At 37.7% G+C, this 23,857-nt stretch overlaps 1 protein-coding gene across 1 annotated transcript in view; it reads right to left on the minus strand.

The window, feature by feature from the left end:
- The window catches only part of Isha (Insulator su(Hw) mRNA adaptor), a 407,431-nt gene that overhangs the window by 346,560 nt on the left and 37,014 nt on the right, over positions 1–23,857 (minus strand). Inside the window, exon 2 of the mRNA XM_090379842.1 lies at positions 12,905–13,033. Within this exon, the coding sequence (XP_090235968.1) occupies positions 12,905–13,033 (129 nt within the window). The remainder of the gene's footprint in view (positions 1–12,904; positions 13,034–23,857) is intronic.

Here is a 23,857-nt window from a genome sequence, read left to right on the forward strand (position 1 = left end):
TCTTCTCAACAACTTCTGAGCAAATTGCAAAAGCCTGGAAAACCTTGGGTGAAGACGGGCGAATTACGCTTCCTCAATTAGCCAATTAGAATGTCCATTTCGTATGGTAGTGCTCACAATATTGTGAAAGCTCACCTGAGAGTGTTGCTAATCTGTGCCTGCTCAGTTCCACACAACTCAAAAACTTTTGAAACACACGGTCAAAACTTCTTAAATCAAATAGTGACTTGTGATGAAACTTGGATTTTTCACTATGATCCAAAGACAAAATAATAGTCGAATGAGTGGAAACATACTGATTCACCAAGACCTAAGAAATTTCGAGATTCTCATTCAGCTGATAAATAAATGGCTCTTGTGTTTTTACATAAAGGGCATTCTTGTTACACATTTTGTGCTTTGTGGAACAACTATGAATAAGGAAGCATACTCTGAGGTTCTCAGAGTCAAACTTCACTGCACCACTCATGAGAAACATCAAGAACTTTCCAGTGTGAACTGGTTTCTCCATCAAGACAATGCTAGGCCCCATAAGGCTAACATTGTGCAGCCAGTGATCACTGTCATAGGTGCCAAGGTTTCACCACATCCCCCTTATGCACCAGATTTAACTCTGTGTGATTTCATCCTGTTTCCATGGAAACACTTGCCTTTCATAGCTTTGTTGCCCACTGCGAGCACTGTCGTCATACAACAACAATGGTCACAGAGCTATAATGGAAACACTTTCGCAGTCTTTCAAAAAATGGCTTGCAAGAAGGATTTAATGCGTGGGTATGACAGTGATGAATGTGTGTAAAGTTCAAGGAAGAGTATTTCGAGAAGGAGAAATCCACAGAAGATTCAGATGATGACAATTAAGATAAGATCTTGCACCAGTCCACGAATTAAATAATCACCCCTTCTAGACGGTTAAATCCATATATGATTAAACCTTACCAATCTTTCTTTCTTTCTTTTGTAGCAATCAGAAATTTTCTGTTACCTCAAACTACAATTATATTGGAAGAGTGTTTTGTATCCTATTATAATATAATAGGATACAAAAAAAAAAAAAAAAAAAAAAAAAGAATTCTTATAATGAAAGCAAAACCAAGCATAAATAGTTTAAATCAAACAGAACATGAATAACACAATTTAAAAAATAATAAATTAAGTAACTTCCTAAAATGTTAATACAGGCACTCTACTTATATACAAACCACTTACGTACAACTCGTAGATATGTACCAAGAACAAAGCTTCACAAAATGAATAAAAATACAGTATATCAAAAATATATCAGCAGTTTTGAACCACATGCGCAAAGTGCCAAAATCAGCTTCTGAGTACAGTGGACCCCCACTTTACGATATTAATCCATTCCAGAGACACCATCGCATCATGAAAATATCGTAATATGAACCCAATCACACACTGTTTTTTTTTGGTAATTCATTCCAAGACCTCGGAAGTTGAAATTTTCGCTATATAACTGAGCTATTTTATCTCTCTAAAAGGTCATTTTTATAATGGAAATTGTATTAGTTTCATATAAAATTTATGTCAAATAAGCACAACACAGAAATCACTTAACTAAAGGATGCAAAAACAAAACATGCAGCCAACATGTTTACAAATGCTGCTACTGGCTGAGAGGAAGGACTATATGAGCCGGTCTGAGACAATCATAAGCCCTGAAATAAGTAGGCGCTGGTTAACATATCACTAGAATCAAATTTAAAAAATAGACAATCCAAACCATTAAAATGCACTACACTTTCACTGTTTATCAATCTGGAAAACTCTGGTTTTTGGTCCAGCAAACAGAAAATAAACAACAGAACATACGCAATTTACGGACAGTATAAATGGAGCAATATGGCCTTAGTTGCTGTGCTCCTGAAAACCCTACTCCAACACCGTTTATTGCTATGTTTGGTTATGAGAATCAATTCTGAATGCCTTCATGTTATTTTCTAAAGCACATTTATAGAGGTCACTACCATAAAACAATAAAAACAATTTGCAGTTTCCAGTTTATTGGGCTTCTCTGTTAGTGCTATCCATTATAAACAGGCAGTAAACTCAATTATTTCTGCAGTCTTGTCTAGATGATCCTGCAATGCATCTTTAACCAGCGACTCCATTATTTTACCCGGAACAGAAGTTAAACTAACTGGTCTGTAATTACTCGTGTCACCCTTCGATCCCCCTTTGTAAATTGGGGATACATTTGCACATCTGCAATCCGTGGGAACCTCTCCTGAGTCCAAGGATGCTCTCATAATTATGGCTAAGGGTTTGCTTAGTTGCTTTGCCGCCTCCTTTAATATAACTGGATAGATCCCCTCCACCCCAGGTGCTTTTCTTATGTTTAACTTCAACAATTTCTCCTCCACTTTGCTTTCAGTTATTACAAAATCATTAAGTATCCTGCTACAATTTGATAACCTTCTGCCATTTTCAAACCTTAATAATTCCTCATGTGTGGATGTAGATGCAAAATATGCATTCAGTTCGTTTGCTATCTGAGCAGGATCATCAACAGTCGAACCGTCGATGTCAAGTGGACCAATCAGATTCATCCCCTTCCTTTTAGAGTTTATATAAGTAAAGAAATCCTTGCTGTTTTTCTTAGCATCTTTTGCCAAAGATTTCTTGTAATCTGCCTTCGCCTGCCTAACCTCCCTTGTGACCTGATTACAGACTAGCTTATATCTGCCATAGGCTTCTGAGTCGCTTGATAATTTATATGCATCCCATGCATTTTTCTTCTCTATTACGAGTCTCATTAGTTCATTAGATAACCATTTAGGCCTAAACCTTGAATAATATTTCTTAATAGGTATGAAACTTTTAGTAGCTTCCATGATTAATTCCTTCAATGCTTGTTGAAGAAATGTACACCGAAATTAAGAATCTTCTAGATAAGCAGAAAATCCACTACACTATCATTATTGGGGACTTCAATGCTAAGGTTGGAAAGAGTCAAAATAGTGTAGAAACTATAGAAAATTTTGGAATTGGTGAAGAAATGAAAGACTTGTGGAATTTGCAGAATCTCAAGGAATGTCGATAATGAACACCTTTTTCAAGAAAAGGGTGAACAGAAAGTGGATATGGAAGAGCCCAAATGGATTAACAACTTATGAAATTGACTTAATCCTCACTAACAGAAGATATCGTGAATGATGTTACCGTCCTGAACAAGGTAAACGTTGGAAGTGATCACAGAATGGTAAGATGCACATTTGATATAGATGTAGGAAAGGAAAGAAAAAAAACTGACTCGAGTAAATAATACAAAGGACTTTGAGATAAGAGAAGAGGAGAAAAAGCAGTATGTACTGGAACTTAAGAACAGGTTTGAGCTTCTGTAGACTGCTCAGGACCAAGATATCGACGAGGAATATTACAACTTTCTGAAAGTGATAAAGCCCAAGGATCCTATAGGAAAAAAGAAATCCAAAGAAGAAAAAATTAGTCAAGAAACACTTGTTAGGATGAACCGAAGGCGACAAATGAAGAGCAAGATAAACACTGAGAAGGAGAAAATTGAGTATACTGAGTTATGCAAAGCCATTAGAAAGAGACTCAGAGAGGACATAAGATTTAACACAAGAAAAGTAGAACAAGCATTAAGGGAAAACAAAGGACTGAAATCAGCAGCCATGAGCAGTAATACAGAAAGACAAATGATACTGAAACTGAAGAACAGCAATGGTGTACTTATAAATAGCAGAGAAGGCATAATTCAAATAGCAGAAGACTACTATATAGAATTATACAAGGGGCAAGGGAATGATGCCAATAGTGGGGAAGATGGATCGCAAATTGGTGACATGTACGACATACCCGATATCCTTCCTGATGAGGTAGAACATGCATTGAAGAAAATGAAGAATCAGAAATCCCTGGGGGAAGATAAAGTTACTGTAGAGTTGTTAAATTGGGAGGAAGAGACATGACACAAAAATTGGCAAGGCTTTTCACAAAATGCATTAGAAAAGTTGTGATGCCTAAGCAGTGGAATAATGCAATCGTAGTTTTCCTGCATAAGAAAGGAGATCAATCAGAAATTGGAAATTATAGACCAATTAGCTTGTTATCCCACATCTACAAGTTGTTCACAAGGGTCATTACAAACAGATTAGAAAGAATACTTGATGAGAATCAACCAAAAAAGCAAGCTGGATTAAGGACAGGATTCTCAACTATGGATCACCTTCAAGTAATATCACAGCTAATGGAGAAAGCAAATGAATATAAAATACAATTATGCCTGGCATTTGTGGATTATGAAAAGGCATTTAACTCCATACAGCATAAGGCAATGTTTCGGGCACTGGAAAGACAAGGCATAGATACACCATATATTATGATTTTGAAGAAAATATATGAGAACGCTACCTCCTTTATTAGACTAGACAAAGACGGCAGCAAATTTAAAATTGAGAAAGGAATTCGACAAGGAGACAATATCTCTGAAGCTGTTTACTGCTGCCCTTGAGGAAGCTTTCAGAAGATTACACTGGTCGCAGAAAAGAGTCAATGTGAATGGAGAGTAGCTAAACCATTTACGATCTGCAGATGACATTGTGGTCATAAACCATGATCCCAAAGAATTAGAGGAAAATCTTAATCAGCTATGCGGAGTTAGTAAGGATTTTGGACTAAAGATGAATATGGCTAAAACAAAAGTAATGATGAACAAGTATGCTACAGAAAGGGATATAATTATTGAAGGAGAAGTAATTGAAAAGGTGGAGTCGTGTACTTATCTTGGACAAGTCATTAGCTGTAATAATGATAAATGGCTGGAAGTCAAGAGAAGAATAAATTTTGGATGGATAGAATTCAGGAAATATAGTCATACTGAGGAAAAATATATCCCAATTTGTCTGAAACATAAAATAATGAACCAATGTATACTTCCCACCATGACTTATGGAAGTGAAACTTGGGCACTCACTAAAAGAATAGAAAAGAAGCTGAGAACTACGCAGCGAAGAATGGAACGAATTATATTGGGAATCAGAATGTTAGATGAGAAGAGAAACACATGGATTAGGCAGTAAACTCAAGTAAAGGACATTCTTATCAAAACTAAACTAAAATGGTCTTGGGCAGGACACATAGCTCGAAGACATGTGACAGAGAGACTAAGAAAATAACAGAATGGTACCAAAGAGGAGCTAGAAGAAAACCTGGAAGACAACAATGGAGATGGACAGATGAAATTCAAGAGTTTGTTTGTAGAAAATGGATGGCCATTGCACAAAACAGAAGGAACTGGAAAGTTGCTGGAGAGGCCTTCATCCTGAAGTGGATTGAAAATGGCTGATGATGATGATCAGAAGTGTTGTCAATAAAATGAGTGTATTCAAACTGCTGGTTTGGACAATTAATGCTGACATAATAGGGTCTACGGAAATGTGGTACCACCCGGAGATAGGGAATGATGAGTTTCAGTACGGTATGTATAATGTATTTAGGAAGGATAGGTAAGATAGAAGGGGTGGTGGGGTCATGCTTCTTATCAATCTGAACGTGAAGAAAGCTTTCCCAGATTCAGATGTTTCGCATGCTAGTATAGAATCTCTATGGTGTGAGAGAGTTGGAAGCAAACGTATAATAAGAGGGAGTATAGAGGCCAGGTGATTGTGAAGATTATGATGAGAGCCTCTACATGCAAATGGAATGAGCAAATAAGCATCAATGTTTATGGGTGATGTGATTTTAATTTGCTTCTAATTGAGTGGAGCAATGGGAAGGAAACTCCACATGGGAGACAATTTTTAAATCAATTAGAGGTTTCTTATTTGTGTCACCATGTCAGGCAAAGTACTAGGGAAAAGAATATTCCAGAGCTCATCATCGTGAACCAGATGACAAAATAGGGCTGATAGTACAGGAACCAGTAGCAGGAAGTGACCATGGAGTTCTGTGGTGGATGATGAAGAGAAAAGTAGCAGTAATTAAAGAAAGGAATGGCTTATAATATCAGGAAAGGCAATTATAACAACTTAAGGTGCTACATAGCCTCTATTGACTGGATAGATATCACACAGAAAGCGAATACAACTGAATTGTGGTATACTTTTAAAATATTAATCACAGAAGCCTTGAATGCTTATATACCATTAAAAAATACTCCACGAGGAAGATTCCAAGTTGGATGAATAAGGAAGTTGCCAGATTACTTGAGTAGAAAAAGATGGCATGGAAAAGTTATAGAGCAATAAAAAGTATCAAAGCCTATAACAGCTACAAATTGATCTGTAACAGTGTGACAGAAAAGGTTAGGCTGGCAAAGGCAGATTATGAGAAATCTGCTGGCAGTGGGGATAAGGAATTCTTCACATAATATAAATGCAAAGAAGAGAAGGACAAACTAGATCAGACCCTTATGTAATGGACATGGGATAGTATTAGATACCATAGCTGAAGTTGCAGATGAACACAACAGCTACTTTGCATCAATATTTACAGAAGAAAAACACTGTGTCAATGAGAAATTATGGGAGTGAAGTTGAAAAAAATGTAATTAATGATGCTGAAATTTCATGTTTATTTAATGAAAAAAAAACTTTCGAGCCTACAGGCTGGTAAGGCTCCTGGGGTTGATGACATATACCCTATAATCTTAAGGGAGGTGGCATGTGAGTGCATTGAACCATTGAGGCTAATTACGAGAGCATCACTGGACTCGAGCGTGATTCCATTGGATACATAAGGGCGGTTCTAAGAGTGAAATGGGAAATTACTGGCTGGTTAGTCTAACTTCAGAGTAGGGAAAATCATGGAGACAATGATCAAGGGTGGAATTCGGAATCATTTAGATAGAAATGGAATTCAGATGGATAGTCAGCATGGTTTTGTAAAGGGAAAATCATGTTTAACTAATCTGGTTAGCTATTTTTCAGGGTCACTCAAGAGTGATCCTGAATCAAACAATCAACATTGTTTATTTGGATTTCAGCAAAGCATTTGACTCAGTCCCACATGAGTGGTTACTTTATAAGTTGGAGCAGGCTGGAATCATAGGGAAAATCCTTAGATGGATAGCATGATGGCTTGAGGGCACCAGGCAGAGGGTTGTGATAAATGGTTATTTCTCAGATTGGGTGAATGTAAGTAGTGGGGTTCCCCAAGGATCAGTATTGGGACCACTGTTGTTTTTGATTATCTTAATGATATCTATGAAGGGATGGGGCGTGGAATCTAAACTTGCAGATGATGTAAAGATCAGTAGAGTAGTTAATGATCACCGCCAAGCAGAGCTTCTTCAGAGTGACCTAGATAGACTTCCGGGATGGTCAGAAAAGTGGCAGCTATGCTTTAATTCAGCAAAGTGTAAGGTATTACACCTGGGGAACAGTAACGCGAAAATAACTTATACACTTGGAGGAGATGAACTAAAGCCAGTAGTGGAGGGGGAAAAGATGTTAAATTGCTGGAATAAGTTACCTACATGGGTAGTAGAGGCTGACAGTTTGGGGAAATTCAAAGGTCAGCTGGAAACCTGTGTTTCCTTTTCTCTTATTAATTATTTTTTTTAAATTTTCTTCTTATTATTATTTTATTTATTTATTATTATTATTTTTTTTTTTTTTGGCTGATGCAGCTAAGCCATAGGTTTCGTTGCACGATGTGGCCATTGCTAATATTAAATTTTACAACCAAAAAAAAAACTTGTTTATTTTTGTTCTTGTATCTTGTTTATATGCTCTACATTATTATTCATTGTGTTTTTTCAGCCTCATTTAACTTGTTTACAAATCGTAAAATGCTGTAAACAATACCATACATACAGCCTGCAGTTTATTGAGGGTTATAATCTCTGTGAATTGTACTGTAGTGTACATGTATTTAGTATCTACAATACCGAAGTTGGACTTGCGTACAAAACGCACTTGCATTCATAAAAAAACTAATTAAGTACGTAAGTCGAGGAGTGCCTGTAACTATAAATTTAATTATATGTAGATGGTACCTCACTCAGAAATTTTTTGTTCCTTTAAAACAATATAATATAGTTGTACTGCAATGCAGTTTCATCACAGCATTCTTTACTTCTCTTCGAGTAAAAATATTTTTTGAATTTTATGTGAGAAGCATACTGGGTAGAAAAATTAAACTTTGTTTTTCAAAGATAAAAGCACTTTTCTAAACAAATTTTGTAAAACCCGTTTAGAAAAATGTGTTTTCAAATTTATTCTTGTTTTTTTCTAGCACATGTAGTTTTTGTAATATAACTGGAATAACTGTAATATAACTCTTGTAATATACAGTACAAGATAGTTAAGACAATCTCATTAAAAAACACGAGAGTGGTCACAATTACATTTTTATTACTTTTATAGTTTAAATCCAATACACTTTATATATGAGACCAGTATGAAAGTAATGCCTCCTAATTTTTTGCTTTCAGATGTGGCACTGAAGATCATTTCACATGTCACCGAGGTCTCTAGTTTCACCATACTGAGTAGCACTGTGATCAGTCTCATCAGTGCAGCACATGGATACAGGCACTCGCCCACTTACACAGATTTTACTTTACGAAAGTTTTTGCCGACCGGTGCAAACTGGAAAAAATATGAAAACATATTTTGCATCCCGCAGGAATAAATGGAGGTACTGTGAAAATATCGTAATGTGAACCCAATGTTTTTGGGTTCACATTACGAACCCAAAAACACATTAAAAAAAAACACTTTTTTTTTTTTTTTTTTTTTGGTAATTCGTTCTAAGACCTCAGATATTGAAAATTTCACTATATAACTAAGCTATTCAAACTCTCTAAAAGGTAATTTTTATAATGGAAATTGTATTAGTTTTATATAAATTTATGTCAAATAAGCACAATACAAAAATCACTTTAAACTAAAGGATGCAAAAACAAAACAAACAGCCAACACATTCACAAACACTACTACTGGTTGAGAGTAAGGGCTATGCAGTCCGACTGGAGAATGCACTACACTTTCATCGTTATCATATGTTCCCATTATAAGAATCAATTTTGAATGCCTTTGTGATATTTTTCTAAAGCATATTTCTGGTAGTCACGACCATAAAACAATAAAAACAATTTGCACTTTCCTGTTTATTAGGCTTTTCTGTTAGTGCAATCTGACAGAAAAGCCCAATAAACCGGTAGTAAACTATCTTATTGCATTTGCGATAATACGGACAACTGGAATTGTGTGGGTTTTTATGTTATTATGGTGAAATGTGTTTCCACTTCACTGAAATCTTCAATCATATAAAAAATATAAATAAATTTTCAGAATCTTCTCTTCATTCTTATTTACTTCTTACAATGAGGGAAAAACAACCAAAGGAAAGTGCAAGTGGTGGCAGCGCTAGGAAACAAAACAAAATTGATTTAAAAATGAAGATGAAAATGATTAAGCAGTACGATGCAGGACAAAGTGTGTCATCTATTGCAGGGGAATTCTTGCTGCTTCAACAGTGAATACTATTTTAAAGAATAGTGCACGTATAAAAGAACAGGTTAAACGATCAACGCATTTAAGATCAACAGTGACCACAAAACAGCATTCAGGTGCTATATCGGAGACGGAAAAGCTATTAATACTAAGGATGGAAAATCAGCTTCAGAAGGGGTTGCCCACAAGTCTAATGGCCATTCAAGCATGAGAATATTAAGGATAAGTACAGCGAACCCCAAGCCAGGTTCACTGCAAACAACAGGTGGTTTAATAGGTTCACGCATCACGCTAGTTTTCACAACATTAAAGTAAAATTTTTGTAACTGCACCCTTTTGCAATTTTTCCTGTGCATGAGATAAAAAAAATTTAACAAATAATTCTATTTATGTGTTCATCGAAGATTTCTTTTTTGCTTCAATCAAATTCAGCATGCATAGTTGTGAGTGCTGGATAAGCATTTTAAGAAAATTTTGACTTACGTAGAGTTCTGCGGAATGCAACCCCTATATAAGTCGAGGAGTGGCTATAGTTTAAAATGGTGGGTGTTACATTGATTTACATGGATTGATTTACAGGATATACGTATTAAGCAAAGACTGGTGACTGAAGAGAGTGAAGGAGAGGTTTTTCTTTCACACATAGTCACAGGTGACGAAACCTGGATCTGCCATTATGACCCTGAAACGAAGAGACAGTCTGTGGAGTGGCACCATCAAAATTCACCGCACAGGAAGTTCAGAAGACAGCTTCTGTTAGTAAAATCATGGTGACAGTGTTTTAGGACAAAGATTGATCGTGCTTGTGAAATTCTTGGAATGCGGCACCACAATCAACTGAGATCAATATGTGGAAATGTTGAAAGCCCACATTCGTAGAGTTCGACCAGACAAAAACATTGAGGTTCTTCTCCATGACAAAGCATGACCCCACACCAGTCTGTGCACAATGGAGGCCACTGCAAAACTGGGGTGCACTATTGTTCCTCACCCTTCTAATAGCCCCAATCTTGCACCTTCCAACTATCACCTCTTCATCCAGCTGAAGGATGCACACCATGGAATCCATATTGTGGACAATGATCAGCTCAAGCACAGTGTTCGCAAAGCCATCTGAAGCAAGAGTAGGGACTTTTACAGGATTGGAATACAGATCTGACTCAGAGATGGCAGAAGTGCATCGAAAATGGTGACTTTATGGGAAAACAACAGCATGTTTATTAATGATTGAGGATTAATTGATATAAAAAGCATAGTTGTAGGAATTAAATTTTCTGAGAAAAAAATTAGGAGGCATTGCTTTTGTACCACTCCTTATACATGTAGTTAACCTAATATAGTACACAACTGCACAACTTAAAAATGTGTAGGTGATTTCCCTTGGTACACTTCGTCTAGTATGCTGCAGTACAACATATGTTCATTCCAGAAACCTTGATAGAGTTTTGTTTTTTTTTTTTGATGAAACCACTCCCATTGCTAATCACTCATTTCGCCGGTTTTTGGTAAAGAAGTCTAATGCAAATACAAGAAATTATATTTCAACGACATACAATGTTCCATTTTTTTTTGTAATGTAATGAGCAGTTTCTGAACCCCATACAGTCAGTCCTCGTATAGCACGATAGTTGCGTTCCTAGAAACTCTCGTGCAATGCAAAATCGTGCAATATAAACAACAGGCCCTATGGGAAAAATGGGGTTAGGTGCCGACCACCCAAGATTGAACACACATTTGTAACCAAAACATTACCAAACACAATAAATAATCGTATTAAAATACTTACGCATTTTATTACGACTATTACGTAATAAAATATTGCTAATGCTTTTACTTCTATTGTAAGCAAACTTGTTTTTTGTTTGATTTTCTATCCCAACAGATGACAGCCGTTCCATCTCTTCCAATTCTTTGTGTCTTGATCTAATGGATTTTAATTACACTTTGAGTTGTTCCTGCTATGAAAGTTGTTTTTATTTTCTCTGCATTCTTTCTAATTCTCGGCGTTGCCTCATTTAGGTCTGTAGCACGTGCAATATCACATGGTCTTTCATTTCACTCAAAGCGTTTCACAATTTCATATTTTTTCTCTATCGACAGAGGCCATAAGCCTTACCGGGGAAACCCCGGTGGGCCGGAGGCCTGTGTGATTTTGGCCATAAACCAGAGTATGAGGCCACTATAACGTCCGCCTCTGTTTATCAATATTGCTTTTCTTTTTCTCTCTGAATCTGCAGTGTCTTCACCGGGACGCTTTCTTTTCACACCTTTTAAGTATTTTACTCATTTTTAGGGAATAAAGCACAATTACAAAATGAGGAGGCACGCTTGATACACATAAACAAAGCTGCGCGTGTGTGTAGCAACTGAATAAACAACACCGTAAAGGCAGAGATACACTATTAACCCCTCATTTTACTAAATGCACATTTCTAGGGGTTACTAACATAAAACAAAAACAATTTCCAGTTGCGTTCCTGCTAGTGGAATCTGTTATAAACTGGTAGTAAACTCGATCTGATTGCATTTGCAATTATACCGATAGTTGGAATTGTGTTGGTTTTTACGTTATTATGGTGAAATGTGTTTCCCCTTCACTGATATAAAAAAGATAAATACATTTTCAGAATCTTCTCTTCATTCCTATCGTGTTGCGTTCGGTTGGGGTAATTCTGCGTTCGACTGCCATTTCTTGTAAACACAAAGGCGAATCGTGTATAAGCGAATTCGGTTCGTGTTATATAAGATATCGTTCCCCTATTTATAAATTGTGTATGATCGAATTCGTGTAATGTAAACACGTGTTATTCGAAGACTGACTGTACTTTGAATACAGGAGACCTGTGGTTACCCATAAAGTTTCCACAAAGCCATTTAAAAGTCTGCCATGGTTTTAGTTCTAATATCTGAGGCATTTTTCAAAGTTTTCATCCTGCAGAAGCTCTTTGATTTGAGACCCCACAAAGGATTCTCCTGTCTTTCACTTTCATAGCACTGATATTTGGAAATTTCTCACTTAGTAATGAAATCCTCAATTTCTTCTTACCCATCATTTTTAAAAAAACTCTTCGTTAGGTCAAGTTTAACGTGGTGAGATGGAAGGAAAATCTTTATTGGATCCAGTAATCCTTTATTGAAATGTACTGCACACTACTTGTTCTGGATCATATGCGCTTTTTTTTAGGCCAGTCATGTATGATGTAATGGACTCCAGTAGAGAAGCTGTCCCATAGGCATCGGAAACAACAATATTTTGAATTCTTCTTGCATGCCCATTAATTCTGGCATTTCATTTTGACAGCAAAGTTGTGATACTATGATTCTGCCTTTACATAGTCATACAAAAAGCCTGGGTGACATATGAACAGGGTAAGTAACTTAAAGTGCAAAATTTCTTGTAAATGATATACTAATTATTATTATATAAAAGAATGAAAAAATTGTTTCCATAAAAAAAAACTTACTTTCTGTATAAATTTCTCTACACTTTGAACGATGTGTTTATAGAATTTAATTCCTTTTATTGCTGCTTTAGTAACCTGAGTCATTCTTGCCTTTGATATTGGAGGTTTACTTTCATACAAGGCAGAAAGCTATTAAAAAAATTAATTAATGTAATTAATTCAATTAATTCCAACACATCCAACACAGAAATTTTAACAGATACTGTAAAAAATAAAAAAATATGCCATTTTAATATAACTATAATTACACAGAAAAATTCATACTGTAAATTGCTTTCATTCAGGCCTCTGTACAAAATCTTTAAAAAAAAAATGTAATTAATCATAATTCACTAATTCAATATTATAAGAAAAGGCCTTTAATTTTTATTTGTATTGATCACAATAAGTCTAAAATAATAATTTTTTCTGTTTGCAGTGATCTTTTTACTTCAAAATACAACAGTATCAAAAATAAACTATACACCTATAACACTAAGACAGCCAAAAGTTAACTATAAACATTTACACGCACGTACTGTAGCCGCAAATCTTGTGTTAAACAAAAATGTATGTGGCATCTTAAAAAAATTTTTTTATTCATTTCAGCTTGGTACAAAACTTTCTCCAAGTAATATCATTTGAATGAAGAATTAGTGCTTTAATTACAATTATATTTAATTTTAAAAAAGTTAAATATTTAACTTAACACTTTCTACAGCACAGTTAATAGTTTTTTTATCTATTCATTTTATATTTGACAGCCAGACTTTCAACACACATAAGTACCGGGTGGTTATAAAATAAATTTTTACTATTCAGGAGACTCTACTGTAAAAACGGTTACAGTTAGCACTGTGAAAAATCGGTGGGTATGTCATTTAGGGTATGGTGAAGCAAATTGTAGGAGAAAAATTTAGTTAACATTTCTGCCACCAGGGGGAAACGGCACTGCACATAGGTAAAAGTTGTCATTTATTCCAAGCATGCTGCTTACACAAATGATATCCTGTCAGATAAAAGCAGAAAGGCCAATGCCACTGTCGATAACCATTATGGCTCTTACAAAAAAGGAACGTGCTCTTTTAGTAAAACCGTTCTACCAGAATAATAGTGACGCTAATACAGCAATATGTGAATACTGGAAACGTAAAGGTTTGCATAAAGGACCTTTGACATCAGTGGGACTTCGAAAACTAATAAAGAAATTTGACACAACCAGGGAATTAGGTGTAATTCCAGGCAAGGGACGACCATGTATCGGAATGGCGGTAGTGGATGAAGTGGCAGCTGGAAGGTCAGAATGCAAAACACTACCAGTCAGTAGTGCCTGCCAGAGGTGTGTCAAGAGACTTGAACCTTCCTTGGTCTACTGTACGTAAAGTGCTTCAAATAATTTTACGCTGGTTCAAGTACAAGATTCACATAACACAAGAACTAAAGTCTTGTGATCGGCAACAATGAATAGACTTTGCTGTACGATTTCTGAAGCATGGAATTTGATGATACATGGGCTGAAATGATCTTGTGGTCTGATGAGGCACATTTCACTCTTCATGGAGCTGTAAATGCACAAAACTGCCAAATATTCTTGTCCATCTGCTGTGCACGAAAGACCACTACAAAGTCTATACATCACAGTATGGTGTGGATTCACAGTAGAGTTTATAATCAGACCATTTTTCTTTGAAAAGTCTACACCTCGTGGCCCGGTAAGGTGTACAGTACTGCACTCTTCTAAGAGATCACATTATCCCCACTCTGCAAAAAAAGGAAATTCTTGGAGACTGTACTATTCATGCAAGATGGTGCCCCTCCCCACGTTGTTCGACAAGTGAAGGAAACTGCTCTGTTCAGCATTCAGAAATGATCGCATCATTTCTAGAGACTTTCCGCAGTTCTGGCCAACAATCACCAGATCTCAATCCCTGTGATTTTTGGCCATGGGGATACTTGAAGGACAGAGTTTACCGTGACGGCATACAGACGCTTGTCAATTTGAAAACAAGCATTAAACAGCATGTGGCCAACATCCCCAATGAGATGCTAAGCAAAACGATTGCACGCAGTCCTCCGTTTCCAGAATGTCATCTCAAGTGAAGGAAAGCACATAGAACAATATCTATAGATTTATAAGTTCTGATATTAAAATCTAATCCTAAGTCAAGTATTCCATCTCATGTTTACTGTGCCAATTTCTCCCCTGATGGCAGAAATTTGAACATTTTTTCTTCTTCTATAAATCGCTTCCCCATACCCTAAATGATATACCCACCAGCACACAACATACTCGGTTTGCCAGTTTCTGGCCAAAAAAGAAATTCAGTGTGCGAACATACATCCCACTCACTAGACCTAGCCTCATCTCTAAGCCAGTAGTGTCCAATATTTTCCTGTACAGGGTTCATATTCATATTAGATGTTTCGCAAGCCGCACTGGGCAAGTCGAGAAAAATTAGTGTTACATTTTCAATGAAGTGTATTGCGCATACACTTTTGCACAGCCACCAAGGTCAAGCAGAAGGCGTGCCATAATTGAAATAGCGGAACGCGTTTTGATCATCATCATCAGCCATTTTCAATCCACTGCAGGATGAAGGCCTCTCCAGCAACTTTCCAGTTCCTTCTGTTTTGTGCAATGGCCATCCATTTACTACCACAAACCCTTGAATTTCACTGACCATCTCTGTCGTTGTCTTCCAGGTTTTCTTCTAGCTCCTCTTGAGTACCATTCTGTTATTTTCTTAGTCCATCTGTCATCATGTCTTTGAACTATGTATCCTGCCCAAGACCATTTTAGTTCTTTAGTTTTGATAAGAATATCCTTTACTTGAGTTTGCTGCCTAATCCACGTGTTTCTCTTTTAATCTAACAGTCTGATTCCCAATATAATTCGTTCCATTCTTCACTATGCAGTTCTCAGCTTCTCTTCTATTCTTTAGGTGAGTGCCCAAGTTCACTTCCATAAGTCATGGTGGGGAGTATACATTGGTTCATTATTTGACGTTTCAGACAAATTGGGATATTGCTCCTCATTATGACTATATTTCCTGAATTCTATACATCCAAAATTTATTCTTCTCTTGACTTCCAGCCATTTATCATTATTACACCTAATGACTTGTCCAAGATAAGTACATGACTCCACAATTTCAATTACTGTTCCTTCAAATCATTATATCCCTTCTGTGGCATACTTGTTCATCATTACTTTTCTTTTAGTCATATTCACCTTATAATGAAAACTAAAATTACTGTAACAGAGTAAAAACGAATACAAAAATAGATTGTGACAAGTTTAATAATAGGAAATATACATATATTAGTTTAGATACATACAAACAAAAAGCTTTCGGTTGTTTTGTCAACCTTACTCAGTTAAACTGACAGTTCAGAATGGACATGAGGGCATGGACTGCCAATCTTGTATGTGAAATGTGTTATTAATTGTTGGATGTTGAAGCCTGTGGCTGTGATGCATGCGGACATTGCCAGCGTTTGTCCATAGTCGGGATTGCTGTTTCGATGATAGGGTGGACTTGACATCCACTGTGCCTGTTGACTGAATTATTGGAGCATTTGATGTGTCTGGGAGCATCTGGGAGTCATTGCAGTACAAGTAAACACATGGGTTGTGTTAGGGTAGCTAAGAATAGGAACAGGTGCATGTATACTTGCGTGTACACCAATGCTAGGAGTTTGGTAAATAAATTTGATGAATTTGAGGTATTGCTCAAAGCATCAAAGGCGGATATTGTTGGGATATCGGAGACGTGGTGTCACACAGATATAAGGAATGCAGAACTGGAATTTGGGGAGTACAATGTCTACAGAAAGGATAGGAAGGGAGGAGGGGTTATGCTATTAGTTAAGAAACACATAAGCCAGTTGACATCGATGGACAGTGCAGTGTTGCGTCAGTTTGGTGTAACATAAGCATTGGGAGATCAAAATTGAGAGTAGAAATGTGCTATGGGCCTAATGACTCTGATGAGTATAATAAGAAAATGAACAGGGAAATAGAGTGGGCCAGTAAATCAGAGAGTCTTATAATGGGGGATTTTAATTTCCCAGATATTGACTGGAATTTGTGGGTTGGTCACTCACACATTAGCAAGGCTTTTGTGGATTTATTGAATGATTGTTTTCTACATCAGCATGTTCAGGAGGCAACTAAAGGGAGTAATATACTTGATTTAATTATCAGTAGTGATTCTTCATGCATTAAGAATCTGCAGATAAAGGAACCACTAGGTGGCAGTGATCACAGTGTGCTGAAGTGGGATTTACTCAAAAGAGGTAACTACCATCAGGGGTAAAGGGAAGGTTATTGCTTTCGTAAAGGCGACTACGATGGTCTGAGACAGTATTTAAATTCTATACAGTGAGACGAACTGATAATGTTACCAACAGCAAATGCAAAATGAGAAGCATTCAAAGAATTTATCTTGGAAGCTACTAGGCTTTACATACCAACTAAGAAATATTGTTCAAGGTTTAGGCCTAAATGGGTGTCAGATGAACTAATGAGACACATGGCAGAGAAGAAAAATGCATGGGATACATATAAATTAACACGTGACAAGAAGCCTATGATAGATATAAGCTGGTCTGTAACCAAGTCACAAAGGAGGTTAGGCAGGCAAAGGCAGATTATGAGAAATCTTTGGCAAAGGATGCAAAGAAAAACAGCAAAGAGTTCTTTACTTATGTAAACTCTAGAAGGAAGGGGATGAATCAGATTGGTCCACTTGATATCGATGGTTCAACTGTTGATGATCCTGCTCAGGTAGCTAACAAACTAAATGAATATTTTGCATCAACATTCACACATGAGGAGTTATTTAGAAAGGGGAATGCCAGAGGTGTATTCAACTTTGGCAGTAAGCTAGATAATCTTGTAATAACTGAGAGTAAAGTGGAGGAGAAATTGTTGAAGATAAACACAAGAAAGGCACTTTGGGTGGATGGGATCTATCCAGTTATATTAAAGGAGGCAGCAAAGGAAGTAAGCAAACCCTTAGCCATAATCATGAGAGATTCCTTGGACTCAGGGGAGGTACCCATAGACTGGAGATGTGCAAATGTGACCCCAATTCACAAAGGAGGTTCTAAGGCTGACAAAAGTAATTATAGACCTGAGTTTAACTTCTGTTCCAGGAAAATTAATGAAGGCACAGGTTAAAGAACCACTGCAGGATCATCTAGACAAGACTTCAGTTATAACTCGGACACAGCATGGTTTTATTAACGGGAAGCCTTGCCTGACCAATTTGATTGGATACTATGATGCAGTCTCACAAAAGAGCTGGATGCAGGGAATAACTTTGATATTATATACTTGGATCTTAGAAAGGCTTTTGATACTGTTGCACATGGAAGACTGCTGCACAAATTGGAGCGGTGTGGCATTGGAGGCAAATTGCTGCTATGGATAAAGGGGCGGTTGAGGGGAAGAAGACAGAGTGTTAATCAATGGACACTGCTCATCATGGACTAATGTTATTAGTAGAGTCCCTCAGAGTTCAGTGTTGGGTCAATTATTGTTTTCTGTATTTATAAATAATATTGATGATGGTATATCAAGCTTAATGTCCAAGTATGCAGACGATACAAAGGTTGGCAGGGTTGTTAAGGACACTACCGGTGCTATGCTGCTGCAACAGGATCTGGAAAGGTTGAGCAGATGGGCTGAGCGGTAGCAAATGAAGTTTAACACTGACAAATGTAAAGTACTACATATGGGAAACAGCAACCCCAGAGCAACATATCAACTCTGTGGTACTACACTGACAGTGGTAGAGAATGAAAAGAACCTGGGGGTAATAGTGCAGGCAGATATGAAGTTCTATGAGCAGTGCAGATGGGATGCAAGAGTAACTCATGGTTTTTGTCAATGATATATACAGGAATTTTTCTAGCAATGATAAGGAGGTGATTATTCCCTTGTATAAGGCAGTGTTCAGGCCACACCTTGAGTACTGTATACAGGTCTCGAGGTCTCATTTCAAGAAGGATGTAGAGCTGCTGGAACGAGTACAGAGAAGGGCAACAAGATTAGTGAATGGAACAAAGGGTTGCTCTTATGAAGAAAGGCTTAAGTTTTGCAAATTACAGTGTCTGGAGACTAGGCACCGGCGAGGTGACCTGATAGAGGCGTGTAAAGCCTTGAATGGTTTGAGCATGCTCAATGCTGATGGGATTTTTCCTCTTGCTCAGAATAATCACCTGGCAGGGCATAAATTCAAATTGAGGAAAGACAGATGTACGATAGATGTGCGGAAATTTGCCTTTAGCCAGCGGGTAGTTGGTTGATGGAACAGACTTCCGCCCTTGTTGTGGAAGTTGATAGCCTAAATAAATTTAAGGCTCAGCTGGACAGGTATTTTGAATGAACGGAGGAGTGAAATGGGAGTGGGTGTTTTTTTTTTTGGCTGATGCTGCATAAGCTTGCTTTCTTGCATCATATGCCTCTACTAATGCTAATGCTCAACGACTCCAACCAGGCGCGTCGTCGATAGTGGCGGGACTTATCCACAATCACAACATCGCGGTGTGGGTCAATGTTGTGGTGGGTTGCCCAAACGTGTTCGGCAATAGCTGAGTGCTCCACATCCGCTAAGTGGATTGCTCTTTTGTGTTAGGAAAGGCGTTTTTCGAGCCGTCTCCCAGTTTCCCCGATGTAGCAGCTAGTGCAGTCACGGCAAGAGATGCGGTAGACCAATCCGCTTTGTAGTAAGATGGGGACCGGTGTTTTTACTTTAGAGATGAGGGATCGTAACTTTCTGCCTGGGAGTTGTACGCATTTTATCCCATGTGATTTTAAGACTCGACAAACCTGTTGTGATAGGTTTCGGTAGTATGGGATAAAGGCGCTCGCAGCTGAGTCATTACCTTGGATGTTGCTGTTGGTCGCTATGTGGCCATGTGTCTGTAGGTCACACCTGTTAAGGGTTTTGATGGGATAGCCACACCTCGTAAGATCCACCTTGACTTTAGCAATTTCGGTACACCTCTCACTTACAGAGCTAGAGTGTGCCCAGGCACAAGTTAGCAAGGTTTGTGCAGCGGCAAGAAGATGGCTACGCGCGTGTGCTGACCAGAAGTTGGTAAACTGGCCAGCACACATTGGTTTACTATGGACAGTTGTCTTCAAGTGCGTGCCCTCACCCAGGACAAGGGTGTCTAAGTATGGTATGGTGCTGTCCGACTCCAGCTCGATGCTGAATTTTATGAAAGGCGACAGAATTGAGGTGGTCGAAGATTCGGTCACCGGAATTTCTGGGGATAACCACGAACACATCGTCTGGTGTTAGTTTGGTTCTGCTGTCAAGGGTTTGGTCATATGAATTGTTTGTATGTATCTAATCTAATATATATATATTTCCTATTATTAAACTTGTCACAATCTATTTTTGTATCCGTTTTCGCTCTGTGTTACAGTAATTTTAGTTTTGATAATAATGAATCCAGAGTGCACAGGCCTCTTTGATCATATTCATCTTTAGTCCAAAACCCTTACTAACTGCATAACTGATTAAAGATCCCTCTAATTCTTTGGGATCGTGGCTTGTGACCACAATTGTCATCTGCAAATACTAAGTAGTTTACGTACTCTCCATTCACACTGACTCTTTCTGAAATCAGTCTAATCTTCAGAAAGCTTCTTCAAGGGCAGCAGTAAACAACTTCGGAGATATCGTCTCCTTGTCAAACTCCTTTCTCAATTTTAAATTTGCTACTGTCTTTGTCTAGTCTAATAAAAGAAGTAGTGTTCTCATATATTTTCTTCAAAGTCATAATATATGGGGAATCTATGCCTTGTTTTTCCAGTGCCCAAAACATTGCCTTATGCTGTATGGAGTCAAATGCCTTTTCATAATCCACAAATGCCAGGCATAATGGTGTTTTATATTCATTTGCTTTCTCCATTAGCTGTGATATTACGTGAAGGTGATCCATAGTTGAGAATCCTATCCTAAAGCCAGCTTGCCCTTTCAGTTGATTCTCATCAAGTATTCTTTCTAATCTGTTAGTAATGACCCTTGTGAACAACTTGTAGATGTGGAATAACAAGCTAATTGATCTATAATTTCCAATTTCTGATTTATCTCCTTTCTTATGCAGCTAAACTCTGATTGCATTATTCCACTCCTTAAGCATCACACCTTTTCTAATGTATTTTGTGAAGTCTTGCCAGTTTTTGTGTCATGTCTCTTCCTAGTAGTAATAGTAGTAGTATTTGAGGTTTTTTGGCACAAGGGCCTCTTGGGCCATATTGTGCCTGTTCTTGATTTAGTTTTTACTAACTTCACATTACTATAATTAGATATAATAATACAAATTTATGCATTTTAAATACTGAAACAGTTCCTCCAATGCTTTATTACTGAGAACATGTGATAATGTTAAAGGTTCCTGTAAGTTGGATAGGGAGCTAAAACTGGATTTTCGGACAGTTGAAAGTTCAGAACATTCAATGAGTATATGTTTTATTGTTAGGTGCAACTGACAATAGAAACACTGAGGAGGGTTCTCTCCCATAAGCAAATACAGGCGAGTTGGATGCAAATGACCGATGCAGAGCCTTGCCAGAATCACTTCTTGTCATCTGCTTTTCCTGAAACTAGATGACCACTGTTGTGGGTCTTTTTTAATCTGCAACAGTTTATTATTGATTTGAGCTTGCCAGAGATGAGACCATTGTTTTCTACATGTTTTTTTTATAATGGATTTGTAGTCAGTGTAGGGCACTTTCAGTTGAGTGGAAAATTCAGAGTCTGGATGTTTAGCAGCGGAATCCGCATGTTCGTTACCTGGGATGCCGACATGGCCAGGGATGCAGCAGAAGGTAACTTTCTGGTTGTCTGTTTGATAGTAAGATAATTTAGACCTGATGTCTTTAAGAATGGGGTGATAGGGAGAAAGAGTAGATTGAATGGCAGTTATTGCATTTAAGGAGTCCGTATATATAAGAGATTGCTCAATATGGAAGTTGATTATGTTGTCTAGAGCCAGTTTTATTGCAAATAATTCTGCAGTATAGATACTGCAGTAGAAAGAGATAGAGCTACTGAGAAGGTGGAAGAAACTGCTGCAGCGCCTACAGCCACATCTTTTTTTGGAGCCATCAGTATAAATTTGTACTTTCTCTGAGTTGGCCAAGGAATGTGATTTGTGTAGCTGTTGAAAGGTGATATTTGCCAGGGAGGATTTTCCCCATCTTAAAAAGAAATTGTCACAGAGAGGAGGTGAGAAATCAGTCCAGGGAGGTTCTGGAGTAGCAAGATCCTCGAATATGTTCTGAAAGTTAATATCCCAATTGAATAAGAATTCTTGCAATCAAAGCCCTGCGGGGCGGTTTTCGGTGGGTTTATTGTGATATAGCATGGTGAACTGAGGATCAAACAAGTACTGCAAGCTGGGGCGAGAAGGATTACATTTAATCTTTGCTGCATAGTTACACAGTAAAATTTTTCTTCTGAGATGAAGAAGAGGTTCATTTGCCTCAATATACAGGCTGTGAACTGGGGATGTTCTGAAGGCTCCCACAGCTATCCTAAGGGCACTATGCTGGATGGTATTCAGACGTAGTAGGGAACTTTTCCTTGCAGAGTCATAGTTATGTTGTTATTTTTGGTTTTTAGGAGCATTAGAAACTAAGGGCATATTGCTCCGGGATATGCGGTGGTCATTCCCTGACCTTTCCACATCCTCCATATTTGGTGGTGACAGGCTCGAACCCCGGTCTAATCAAGAAGCGTGTTCTACACACTGCTGCTCCTTCCCACCTAGCTACGGATGCGGCTGCAGAGTCATAGACCAGTGACCCATAATCCAAGCGTGATCTTATTAAAGCTCTATAGGAGAGAGTTGGGAGATGTAGGAGAGAGCTTCTATCAACACCCCAGGACATAGCAAAGACTGCTCTTAGGACATTCAGTTTTTTAAGACAAACTGTCTGCAGATAAGCTATATGAGAAGCAAAATTAAGTTTATTGTCTAAGTATAACCCCAATAGATGGAACTTGTTGGTAACAGGAATTAGGCATTTTTTTAAATATATTTCTGGGTCCGGATGTAGTTTTACAAATATGAATTGCAGTGGATTTCTTTTCTGCTAGAAAGAAACCATTGTGTAATGCCCATGATTCTATTTTAGCTATAGAAATTTGAAGTTGCCTTTCAATGGTATTCACAGTTTGGGATTTACAAGAGATAATGAGATCATTGGCAAACATGGAAATTTCTACTGTATTTGGTACATCCTGTGTCATGTTTGTAATTCTTATTGAAAATAATGTTGCACTGAGAATGGATCCCTACGGTACACCCTCCTCTTGTTCAAATGATTTTGATAAATTGTTCATGTATCTAACTTGAAACGTTCTATGGCATAGGAAGTTTTGAATAAATTGAGGTAAATGCCCTCTCAAGCCGAAAGAATGAAGATCTTGAAATACCCCATATCGCCAGGTGGTATCAAATTAGCATTAGCATTAGTAGAGGCATTTGATGCAAGAAAGCAAGCTTATGCAGCATCAGCCAAAAAAAAAAAAAAAACCCACTTCCACTTCACCCCTCTGTTCGTTCAAAATACCTGTCCAGCTGAGCCTTAAACTTATTTAGGCTATCAACCTCCACCACAAGGGATGGAAGTCTGTTCCACCAACCAACCACCCGCTGGCTAAAGGCAAATTTCCGCACGTCTATCCTACATCTGTCTTTCCTCAATTTGAATTTATGCCCTCTCAGGTGATTTTTCTGAGCTAGAGGAAGAATCCCATCAGCATTGAGCATGCTTAAACCATTCAAGGCTTTATACACCTCTATCAGATCACCTTGCTGGTGCCTAGTCTCCAGACACTGTAATTTGCAAAACTTAAGCCTTTCTTCGTAAGAGCACCCCTTTGTTCCATTCACTAATCTTGTTGTCCTTCTCTGTACTCGTTCCAGCAGCTCTACATCCTTCTT

Source organism: Mastigoproctus giganteus, chromosome 8 (genome assembly GCF_048544385.1).
Source record: "Mastigoproctus giganteus isolate SK-2022 chromosome 8, ASM4854438v1, whole genome shotgun sequence".
Taxonomy (NCBI): domain Eukaryota; kingdom Metazoa; phylum Arthropoda; class Arachnida; order Uropygi; family Thelyphonidae; genus Mastigoproctus; species Mastigoproctus giganteus.